General features: G+C 30.8%; 1 protein-coding gene across 1 annotated transcript; it reads right to left on the bottom strand.

Moving 5' to 3' along the window:
- Positions 1-572: 572 nt before the first annotated feature.
- Smp_142440 (putative paired box protein pax-3 and) lies at positions 573-12,821 on the bottom strand (the record flags this gene model as incomplete). The annotated part of the gene is made up of 5 exons (XM_018795415.1): positions 573-818; positions 1,717-2,283; positions 5,692-5,793; positions 9,590-10,053; positions 12,779-12,821. 5 exons carry the CDS (start codon positions 12,819-12,821, stop codon positions 573-575), a joined length of 1,422 nt encoding a protein of 473 aa, XP_018649730.1.
- Between the last annotated feature and the right edge of the window lie 514 nt (positions 12,822-13,335).

The following is a 13,335-nucleotide window of genomic DNA, read 5'->3' as shown; positions in this document are numbered from 1 at the left end:
TATAAAAATATTTGGCGTAGTAGTTTGTGTAAGTAAAGAAAAATAAATGATCAATTTCTAGACTGGTCATTTATCTGGTATGTAATATATATATATATATATATATATATATATATATATATATATATTCAAACTGCTGATCTTTCGATCGGTAATGTGCTGATATTCCAATCGATTTCCAATAGTTTTCGTTACCGTCTTGTTTTATTTTGACTGTATTTACCTCCTGCATTATCTCTAACTGCATACACTTCAGCCTGTAAAACAGTTTACTACGTATGTTAAACTTTAAACTTTAATAAAACAAATGTGATGGGGTTATTTTTTTTTCAAATATTGTACACTGAACATTTAATTTTCTTCCCTTTGAATACGTTTATTTAAAACAATTCAATATTATTATTCTTTTTAATCTAATCAATTTAAAATGAACAATCTTAATGCTGTTTTTGGTAAATATTTGAAGTCTGTTTTATATTTACAATATAAGTAAGATTGAATTGAAATATTTGAACAAAGAACTATTTGGTTTGAAGTAACATATACTGTACAATAAAATAAAGTATTTGAATTCAAGGTGATTTTTGATAGTCCATTGTAGAGTCTGGTTCAATGGGTTCATTTATGTCAGAGTTATGATTAATTTTTAATGGATATAATATAGACGATGATAAATTGCATGATATTTCTAAATTATTACTTTTCAATTCATCTGTTTGTTTCTGGATGGTATATTTATTTTCAGTCATAGTTGAACTTGATGGTTTGTTTGGAGTTGTTTTAATATAATCCATAGATTGGTTCTGTGTAGTTAATCCCTTTTTTTTCAAACAAAAAGAAATGTACAAACAATATTGGTTTACTTATCTGAGTAATAACAAAGGATCTTAACAATGTCATTATTTTAAATGATTACTGATATGAGTGAATAAGATACAAATTTAAAAAAAATTCAAGATATTAATGCATAATAATTTAATAATGAAGCAACTCTTATATTTCACGTTCCGATTCACCCATTACCACTTTCCTAACACTTGACCGATCATCGGCTGCATGCATGAAAACAAAATCTGAGTGCGAAACTTTACTGTTAAAATCCGAGTATGAATATTTTTATCTTATGAATATGTATTGATCGCAGAACTGTTAGAAAAACGTAGATGATTTGCTGATCATGATATGAATAGTTCACTTATATGCAATGATAACCTGTTCGCACCTGGTGCGTGACCTTGAAGCAGTCTGATCTACCAGCATAAATAAAATATCGATGATAAAGATTTTAATCAGTAAAATATTTCCTTATCCTGACGGCAAAGTATTGTCCACTAGAATAATTCAGTTCTTACTGATTACTTTTAACCACCGAAATCCAAATAAAATGCACTGTGATGTTAAATTGTTTAGTCTGTACATTGTATTGTGACTAGATCAACAGAGTTTGCTCAACACTAAGGAATAGATAACTTGACACTACTTGTTACTTAGACAGTATGTTTGACTGATATATTAGACGAAAAATCGTTAGTTAATATGTGTACAGCTAGGAACTGAGTGTCTATGACTTCCAAAAATAGTTTTATGATCCTGTGATTAGCTAATTTTAATTGTCATACATTTTGACTTAAATACTGATGTGGTAAATTGGCTGATTTAACGAAGAAAAAACGGCTGTAAGTTTATTAGCGTGTGAATATTTATAAATAAACTTACTGATTTCAATGAACATCCAGAATTCTCTTCAAATGTATATAATAATTGTCGAGTGTCACTTGAAGGTGATAAATAACTTGTTTGATAATCATTTGATTTTATTTCATAATTCCATCGAAAAGGATCTAACAAATCATCTGAACACTGCTTTATTTCATTTGAAGTTAACTGTTTGGTTTGATAAAGTTTTAGCAATACATTACAATAATCACTAAGTATTTTATTCTCTGAACATGGTGAAGATTGTATTTTTTCACAGTTTTTTACTTCATGTGTTGTTGTTTTTATTTTTGCTAAATTCCATCCAGTATTTTTAAAGTGTTCGTTTTTCAATTGATCAAGTGATGTTTTCGCATATGGATGTATCATATCATTAATATGGTGTTTATTATTCAATGAAGACTGAGGTATAGCTTGTTGCTGTATGTCATTATTGTTTGATGTGAATACTTCACACTTCGGTTGTTTATAAAAAGTATGCCATGGTGAATTCACTAATTCCAGCGTATTTTGACAAGTAAAATTGATTTGTTTACGCCAACGAGCTCTCCGATTACTAAACCATACCTATATGAATAAATAATTCATTGTTTATTACTAGTCAATGAGAAATCTGTGATGTAACAAAATGACACAGTCGACCTTGAATGATTTATGAACTGAACTTAGGATTTTCGTGGTCATTATATCAACCAAATGAGGAAACAGATAATTTACTTCAAGAAGTCATCTTTTAAAAATGGATGAAATCCAAGTTTCTTCCACTTTTTTTATAATCTTGAAATCAAAGTATATGCGAAATAAAATCATAGTCTTCAGTATATTTTATAAGATAATGAAATAATTCTTTAGTGGAGTCCATATTTCTTTTTGGTGTCTTCGTTAATAAACCGACGTTTAAGCATTAGTGGACAATAATTTAGCTACTCATGTTTAAGTGACATATCCAGCGGCTAATTAATAATATAAATTTTAGAGTCACTTTTGGACAAACGGACGAAAGAAACCAGGATTAAGTGATATCCCTGTTGATACAGTTTACGTTGGAACAAGAAGACATTATTTTGTGCCTTTGGATTCACAAGATTTCATTTCTGTTCCGCGGATTGTGGTTGCATATCGATGGCCAATCTAAACTATGGGACCAAGGAATTGTCTAATACTCAGTGGTTTTTCATTGTTACGTAGTTAATCTCAATTTATGACGAAGTCTAATATTTTGATTTTATTAATTAAATACAAGCTTTCGGTAATATTCAACAGATAAGTGCTAACTATAAAACTCATACGAATCAAGAAGTACTGAATAGTTGCTTCATCGTAGTTTGGGATTCTTTTAAAAAGTTGAACTCTGATTACCATGTCTTCTAGTGAGCACTATATGAAATAAGCTCTGATGATGTTATACAGAATGTAACTAAAAGATTTACATTTAAACCATCAACCTAAGAGAACACAACATCATCTAAAGTACTCACCTGAGTTGCGAATCATATCTATCATTTCTTTACGATATTGATTTATGGTCTTCAGATATAATAGGTTAGTTGTTGTCGTATCCCTGAAGTATCAGATTTATAGATCATAGATATCAATGAGAATGTTGGGAAATTCTTTTTGAAGCTAATAACACTAATAACCACAACTGTATTATGGAGTTGGTATCATCACGACTTTTTGTATACCTTGGCAAATAATCTTTATTATCAGGTCAACCCAATTAAATGTAACTACATCAAATTCAAACATTATCATAACATCTTGATTTTGTATATGATTTATACTTGAAGTCGTACGTTTTTGTTTTTCATAATTTAAAATAAAATATTAAGAAAACATTTCAAATGAATAGTTCTTCTTCAATTTGTTTCTTTGTTAATTAACTCGTAATTATTTTCAACTCTTTTGACTGATAAATTTTTTTTTTCGTCTATAGAATTTCGAAGAATCCATCTTGTTACTGGTTGTAGCAAACTCAGTACCTACCGCTTCAAGTATTTAACGTGTCACCTATTGAATTATTGAGTCCAGATAGCGATTATCTTATTCAACTTGGATGAAGATACCAGTAAGTTGTTTGTCACTTCTTGTTGGGTTTGCTTCTCAGTGTGGACATTAAAAACTGGATCTAGAGGAATCTAGCCGAAGAATTCCACATGGAACAATGCGTGCATCTCAGATTTCACTGTTAACCGTATACCAAATAACCCAAAACTTATAACACTACATCGGGGAAATCCGCCCAGAACATATATATATATATATATATATATATATCAATTCTGTCTATCTAAAAAATATTCAGTTGAACTACTTTACTCTCTAAAAAACCAACGCTTATCAATTTAAAAATAAACACTACTCGTTCTGATAGTGCTGGCCGCAAGATTACAAGTATCTACGTTTAATTATATATTCGCGTCAGTGCTCTGAGTGTCTTGGGTATACACTGCTAATAAGTTTAAAATTATGACGTGATCAAACCACCATTATTTTGAACGACCCTTAACCTGATGTTATTTAATCATGTGAATCTCTACAAAATTAAGTTTTGGTACAGTTTCTGTCGAAAAAAGTCATATAGATGAATATGAAGCTGAAAATTCACCATTTATTACAGACTATTTTCTACTGAACTCGGTTTTTTGTCATTGTTTATTTAAGATAAACAAATAACCATCGAATTATTATCATTTCATTTATGTAATATTGACTGTGGTAGAAAAAAGCTGTAATTTTAAATGTCATCTTTAAAATTCTTCTATTTATTTCAGTGTTCTTGTTTTATTTCTCTAAATAGAAATAAATAACACTGTCCTTAAAGTTTAATGTTGAGATAAAATGAAAAGAAGTCATGTTTCTCATATTTAGTTGCCTAGACAACTGGGCAGTCTTATACATGAACATTGATGATAAAATACGAAATGTTTATCTTTAACCGGATCAATACAGCTTTAACTGGAATGTGTCTTATCATTATAATTATTACTATTATTATTATTACCATTAGTAGTAGTAGTAGTACTAGAACTAGTATTAGTATTGGTATCATTAGGGTTTCTAGCTATTGTTTGGCAATATCATTTAAAAAGGAGTTTGAATGAGCTGTCATATTTAGGCCGGAGAAAAATCTCTGTTTTTAACACTAGCAAATTGTCTTGTCGAAAAGGTTTATCCAACAGTAAGGTATTTATTCAATAGTACAATGACTAAAGAAATTATTATGCTTGACTAGGTAACTGTAAAATTTTTGTCATTTAATTTAGTGTTTTATATGTTGCTACTTACAAGTAGTTATTATTGTTAACGATAAATATTGGACCGTCATCTAACGAGGTTTCATAGATTTTTATGTTTGTTAATTCGATAGACAATGTAAACTTGAGAGATTTCATACTTCTTCAGGAATTAGATTTTTGAAAAACGGAGAGAGGTTTGAAGATTTTGTTTCTAGACTACCCAGTTTGGAGCTGACTCGATGATATAGATGTATGAAGTAAATGAATGAGATCCAAGAGATGTGTTGTGTTGGGTAGTGCTTCAAGGGTGGGTAGATACAGCTATTCGAAAAGTTAAAAAGCCCTGATTACTGGACATCAATTTTTTTGAATTTTGCTTTCAAAGAAAAAAGCAAGTTAAATCAAAGGTTTCTTATGAATTACCTTCAACTATTCATTAGTAATTTCGAGCTTTGGGGCGAACATGGTACATTTAAATCATTTATTCAGAAGTCATTCATCTGTTGTTCCGATTTTATTTGAATTTCAGTTTACAGTTATTTTGACTCACTTCTTCTTAATGCAAACTATCTTACATACACTTATGACTTTAATGACTCAATGAATATCATTCAATTTATTACTGGGAAAATAATTAAATTGAACTAAATTATCATTGTAAGCGGATACACATATTTCAAATAAATTAAGATTATGTTTTATTTCATTTTGTTTACAATAAAAAAGGAGAACGTACTTGAATTTTGCATTCAGGTAAATTAGTCTGGTAGGCAAGTGTTTCACGTAGTTGTAAGTCAGGATAATGTGTATGTTGAAAGGCTGATTCGAGGAATTCCACCTAAGAAAAACACAAGAAATTAATCATATCTTCAGTTAATATCCATTTAATTCACAAAATGATACAGGAAATTTATGTGAAGGGATTTTTATAAAGAATTATAAGTTAAACAATACCAAAGAAATAAGTTCCATAAGAATAACTGATGTATTATGTACACAGTTAACTGGATTTGATAAAATTAAAAATTGACATTACCAATTAAGCTATTGGTCAGTGAAGGTGAAAATTTCAGATTTTAATTCATACCGCTAAGCCGCTTGAATAATTTTACTGGGCAGTGATATGATGGGATAAAAAGGTGAGATCAAGTTTTTTTCTTAATGTATTCTGACTGTTGTTGAATATTACTTCTTTTTTAAAAAAAAAAGCAATATGACAGCTGTTCTGGATAATATACGTTTTATTTTCAACGTAATAATTTGTTCAACATAAGATTAGTTCCACTTTCAGTGTGGTTTTTATAGTGCATGATACTTTTTGTACTAAATGAACGTGAACTGTGTGGGGTACGACATGAAGCATATGATTTTGCTAAATTTCATAAATGTGACTTATTTAAATCAATGGCCAAGAGGATATACAAATCTGTCCTCGAATTCCCTAGCACGGTCGAGTGTGGGGAGAGGTGACTTCTCCTCTCGAAATGCTCTCACATGACCACGCGTATACAACCACTGTTAGTGAAGTCATACTCATTGCCTTTTCGCGGAATTACTATTGTTTACGTAATTGAGAGGAAGGAAATAGAATGTTCGACGCTTTAACCGAGTTGGTGGATATGGAGTATCTACCTAGGGCAGTTCGAAAACCCTGATTCCAAACCATTGGTGCACGTGAGACCCAGGATCCTGGACAAACAAATGATATTTGAACCGGCTACCATGAGACTGCACCTTCTAATGTTGCTTTACTGCCTTGGGTATTAGACATTTAAGTCAAAGGCTAGGGGAGTGGCCCTCTAGGAAATCCGCCTGCTTCGGTTTTGGTACCAAGACATCATCTTAGCCCTCCACAAATCGAATGACGAAGTGTGGCGCATATATATTTGGTGCCAACATATAGTGATTGCATTTATGAATGAACAAATCTTCACTTGTACCAGTCTTTCGTGTTCTTACTTTGTGTTATGGGAAGCGTAATGATTCCTCCTTTTTTCAAGTATAAGTAATGGGCGACACAGATATAACAGACAAATAGTTCTACCGTTTAACTAGTCAGCATCGATCATTTAATCACCCTTTTAATTATAATTTTAAACTGGTTAAAATTGTAAATGAAGCGTTTTGTTTCAATGAATAATAGCTTTTCACGATCACAGAAGTCTTTTTTTCACATTCATCCGAATCATTGCGACAATGTTACGAAGAAAGGGTAGAAATCGTAGTTTCTGTCGATTTTATATGTTCTCAAATCAAATATATATTCTTTACACTATCTACACACTAACATTGATTCCCACTTTTTTAAACTTTCGATTAAAAAAAGTCTAAATTTAAATGAAATTGGAGACGACTACTTTTGATACTTAACTCACACGAATAATGAGTAAAATACATAAAAATTACAGTTTTGAATGAGCTCTAGTAATTGCAAAGGAGAGGAAAGAGCATCCTTGAATAATTTTGGATATTTGCATTTTTATATGAAGCCTTTCATAAAGTTACAATGTTGAATGAGAGAACCAATTTTCTGAAAGACTGCATATAGAAATATGAATATTTGGGATTATTCTGGAAAACTATCTATCTAAATCATATCTATCCTTCCTAAAATATATAAAATTGAGATTTTGTTGGTGGGATTCATAAGCAAATTATTATTTCAGTGATTTTAAGTATTCCATTATTTAATCAAATCAACATGGAACTTAATTAAGATAAAATTCACATATTCAGAGCATATCAAATATTTGAGGAAATTTTTGGGGCAGTAAGTCTTTAACTTGTCATCAAATTTTCAATTACTGCTTAAGATGTACACCTTTCCGTTTGTGTAGTTGTCTAGTGAATTGCTTTCCTGAATAATTTTCAGTTACTTCAATAGTATTTTTATTTTAAATAATACTTTGAATTAATAACAACGTACATGTAGAAAAATACAAAATATAAATTACGATAGGTGTAAATTGTGAAAAAGAAAAGGTTTAATGTGTTACTGTATTCTTTCACTTATTTTATCAAGAATAGTCAGTGGACTTCTGATGAGAATTATTTCGTTGTCATTTACCATGAATTCACATCTGTTTGTTCGAGACTCTACGTTTAAGACACCCTTGATTTATAATTATACTACTAACAAGTAGTAAGAATTATTCTGTTAAGAAAATAAGATTTTTCCAGAACTGTCAATTAAGTACAAAAGCTTGAGTTTATTCATCAACTTTCATTCGCTAGTTTATCTCAACAAACATAGTTTCAGATTATATCAGTGAAACTTGACTAAGCATTTCAAGGCTGTCTGTATCAGAACTGAAAGTTATATTGGAAAAATTACACACTGAATTAAACATAGTTCTTACTTCTATTTGTGGAATACGGGATATTTATGGTCATCATTGGATAAATTAGACTGTAATGGTCTGGTTATAAAGTATTAAGCATGGGTTGCAATACAAAGTAGTTATTTATAATTCAGGTGTTACGAAGCCCATACATAATCATTACTCCGACAGTTATAAATGACAGTTATAGGCTTGCAATGAATAATAATAATACTGGGTGTATTTAATGTCATAGATTTTTTCCCAGTAAAGAATTACTAGTACCTACCTTACAAATTCGCAAAATATTTCTGTTTAACATATATTCGAATCGTAATTATTCTGAATCATAATTTATAAGGATTTTTGGACATACAGTATTTCCAACTCATTGTCTATCACAAATGTTTTTTACCCAGTTTAGTTGCTATAACTATTTATTCCATCAGTCACATATCTGTTGCATAAATTTTAAAATACTTACCATGCTTTTTTTCAAAGGATTGATAAAGAGCAAAATATACCAACTTCTACGGTGTTTCTCTTTGAGTCTTCTAGGATTTTTCCTTGCAGAAATGTAGAGACCTTTTCTTATGGGGATGTTAAATCCCCAGAACTTACTTGGTAAATGACTTATTTTTGTAATTTTACTTTGAAAATTTGAATTTCCAAAAGCGTTCCTTTCACCTTCGAGTTGTACTTCCCACTTGGAAATATCTTAAACGCTATTGGTCCGTTGTATCTTTTTAGTGTGCTATTTTGTAATGCTTCCCAAGGACAACTTTTTACTGTATAAATACGTTTGATTTCTTCCTATTGTGATTGCTTGTACTTCGGCTGCTTACAGAATATATTTTCCCCTACTTTGTCTTGGAATTCTCACTCTAGTTAGCGGGGCCTGGGACAACGGATTAGATTAGCCTATCGTGTCACTGTCTCATTGACCTTCGTTCGTTTACCGAGAAAATCGTAATTAGCATCAAGCATATCAATGGCACATGAGTATATACAGTCAGCATTTATTAGTATTCAGTTAAAAGGTTAACCATTAATATTCCTTAATCGGAAAACAAGTTATTCAAATTTTTAACCCACCAGTGGAATTCAGTGTACGTGAACGCAAGCATATGCTAAAAACCGAAAACTTAATACAGCAATTTGATTCACTTTTGAAATAATTTAAACAACTTTCATCATTTTGTTCGCCTATTTACTATGCACGTTTTCGAAATTCTGTCAGTTTGGGATATAATCATCAACGTCATCATTATAAGTTTATTGACCAGAAAATATTTCTAAAAAATATTAAATTACTTGTTTCTCAGAAAATGTTGTTCTATTTCGTCTTCCCATAAAATTAACCGCATTGGAATCATTCAACATATCTTCGTTTGATAACGGTGATCCAGGCGAACATACATAACGATCATTAAAAGTTGTTGGACTTGTTTGTTGTGTACAATTTTTCTGTATGTTTATCTCTTCCATAGTTTTACAACGAACATTTTGATCATTAGCTTGAATAATATCTGTAAAATTTTCAATTAAATCATTATCTTGTTGACTTTGAGTCATCGAATGTGAATTTAAAGGGAAATTAGATTTTTTTAACTGATCTATTGATCCTTTACATTGAACAGTACTGCTTACAATAAATGGATTTGTGAAATTACAGTCTCTAGATGATTGATAAGAATAATCTTTGGCGCTACTTTGTTTACTAAACATCATTAAGTCAGTAGTATGCATTGAGTTGTCCTCAGTTGATAATTTCAGATCTGTAAATATTTTTTTAGGAAAAGAAAGTATACAAATATGAAAAATCTAGAAATGTTTGGTAGTGTTACATGATTGTTGAAAATCATTATGAGGACTTGAAACTGCGTTTTGTACTAGAGTAGATCTATTAGCAAAGTGATTTATCTTGAGGGAAATGATGTTGCATGTTGAATAAGAGCCTGTATCATTCAGTGTTACAGCTATAATAATGATAGTGGATTATTTCCTGATCGATTAGCTTAGTGATATATTTATCTAAAAAACTGATTCCTTCAAGATTTTAGATACAGTTTTATATTGGTCGTCAAGCGTCACAAGAGCTGGGCCTAGGACCTCTTAAGAATTGTCAGCATCAAATCCTATTTATACTGATCCACCTACTAATGAATACTTCTGCCGTAAACTTGATTTTTATCAACCACATCTAATTGACCTGTCAACGATTATTTGCTTAAATAACGTGGAAGCTAAATGAATTCGGATTTCGGGGACTACTTACGGCTTTGTTGGGGGAAATTGATTTTTACACATTTTGAAACACTATATTAGAGATACTTAGAGTTCGGGGAGGCTAGAAATCAATTGTTAAACCCGATGGACAATTTTAAAACTATATGGGGTTTTTGGAGATCGTTGAATTCGATAGCTTACATCAACAACTAATCTTAGTTAAACAAATACTGAAGACTAGAAAGCAACAGAAAGCTGTCTCAACCTAGTATGTGATACCTCAAGTATGCACTTCCGACATGTAAATTGCTGGATATTGGCTCAGTGGTCCAAGTTACCAAGCTCTCCGACTTAGAACTGAAAATCTCTGGTTTTACCTTAGATGAAGCCGTGTATACTCACTGCTTAGGATTTTCATACCTAAACGAAACACCATTTCAGTTCTTTTTGATTTTCAGTGGTTATCTAACTAAGATCAGTCCTTGATATAAACTATAGAATATGAGATCGCGTTCTATGCTTTTATCATTGATAATGGTAATGACAAAATGTAACCTAAAATAAACAAAACCATTATCGTCCAATTACAGAATGTTCATGTTGAAATGAGAAGAGTTTAATTATACCGAACAATGAAATATTGAACATTAAGATTCTACAGTTTCGTTATTTATCAATATCTTCTTTATCATAGATATTAGTTAATTAATGATTTAATTATTTAAATTATGCTTTAGATTTTCGAACCTATCAACTCATAAGGATGACTATGTTTAACAAATCATCATGGATGAGATCAATCTTTTTCAGTCATAAAATATACTCTATTTGACTAAGTAAATTCATGTTTATGTTAAATAAATATATACAGATCTATACAATTGAATTATTTAAAACATTAAAAAAAGGAATTCATTTCTTAGAGGAGGATAATACAACGTGTTATTAAATAAATTCATGAGATTAAATTTATTAATAGCTAATATATATAGGTAGATATAGGTAGATATATAAAGGTATATATATATATATATATGCAACATTGAAACAAATTTATTTGTTTAACTGTAATATATGTCAAGTTTGTTAGTGACTTTGAAAATTTTTCTAAGAGAAAAATCAACAATATTATTTTAGTGACATTAGAATTTTATTTTTTTTAATCACTTTAACAAATATAAAAATAAATTAATATACTCATCTTTTACAGTATACACACATATATACACATATTTTTTTAGGCTTGGTGTAACAGGTAACTCGACTGACATTATTTAGTAATTTCTCTAATTCATGTACGTGATTATGAATTAAATGTTAAAGATGAAATTATATTAAACCACTGAAATAAAAATTACAGTTGAATAAGCTAAAATATTCAAAGTATTTATAAGGATTATAAAAATTCAACGTTAATCAGTTATAATCAGTATAGAACCAGGAACAAATGTGCGTCTTTAAAGTTCCCATACTATCCTATCGAAGTGAAATGAAATTATCAAGATGTGTTAGAGTATAAGAAATAATTATGTTGAGAGATATCGTAAAAGAGACTAGGTGTAATGATTGTGGTTTTAGGAGAAAGAATGGAACACTTCAGAATATGAGGTATGAAGTAGTTCTAAAACTCGAGATAAATAGGGAATGCATCTGCACCATTGCGACCGATTCTGAGACATTTAGCCTAAAGTCTTCAGCTATCAGTCACGATAGCGGTGAGGACAACAGCTAAGTAATCTGCACTTAGCAACACAGTTTAGTACAGTAGTTAATTGACGTCATGCATTGATGTCTTGTGCTGTTTTGTCAGGCTTTCGATTTCTTCCAGCCAACTCTTACGCCACCAAACATAGCGCATCAACGTTGGCGATGCTTGGGGTACATAGATCAAACTTAATGTGAACAGAAAGAGACTTTATCCTAATTTGATTATGTGTTTCGTCATATCAATCGCAATAAACAAACAGTACTTATGATTTGTAAACTGAAAATTTGGAACTATAGCCATGAAACCCAATAGTTTAAGAAAATCTCATTGGCCTTGAAACATGAAGGTAGTTAATTCATTTCCCAATGTACTGTATAGTCTCAATCTTACTTACACCTGTTACTCCTCGTTGAGGAGTATAGGCTTCCCACCAGGATTCTTCATCGAAATTGTTCCTGGGCAGTCCCTTCTAGTTGTCTCAATCTAAGACAATGTCATTGTTCAACCCATACTCCTTTCCAGTCGTTCTCCTGTATATGTCGTCTCGTGATATATAAAAAACTGACTTTGTAAACGCAAGTGAAATTCATTCGCAAAATGACGAGACATTTTATTGGAATTAAAGAAATATCTTATTCCAGATTCAAGGGTTTTGTGAAGATTTTTTAGAATTTTTAGGTGATAATCATCACTGGTTGATCTCATTTGACATGTCATTAAAAACCAGAAGGCACTGGTCAGCTATTTTGTCGCTAATATAATTGAATGATCGTAAAGGTATACCGTGAATCGATTGGCGTTTGAAATTTAGACAGATGAACGTCTATCCAGTAGTTCTAACAGTTTGGTGTTCAACCCGAAACCTGAGAGTGCTAAGTACGATCCTAGATAAAGTCATATATACACTATTAAGGGGTTTCAAATTAGGTACCCTAACTGAAATCATTCCTTAGCGAATGTTGTTAGGATCCCTCGAGAATTCCTGCATCAGATCTTAAGAAGCCAAGAACATCTTGTTCAATCAGCATCCATTGAAGATGCGATGGAAAGTTCTAACAAATCGATGGATCATGTATCATATTCTAGGTGTATCACTAACAACTCCCAAAAATACTAACAAACT

Source organism: Schistosoma mansoni, chromosome 2, assembly GCF_000237925.1.
Source record: "Schistosoma mansoni strain Puerto Rico chromosome 2, complete genome".
Lineage (NCBI taxonomy): Eukaryota > Metazoa > Platyhelminthes > Trematoda > Strigeidida > Schistosomatidae > Schistosoma > Schistosoma mansoni.
Note: the sequence above shows the minus strand (reverse complement) of the source record. Positions and strands in the feature narration are given on the sequence as shown.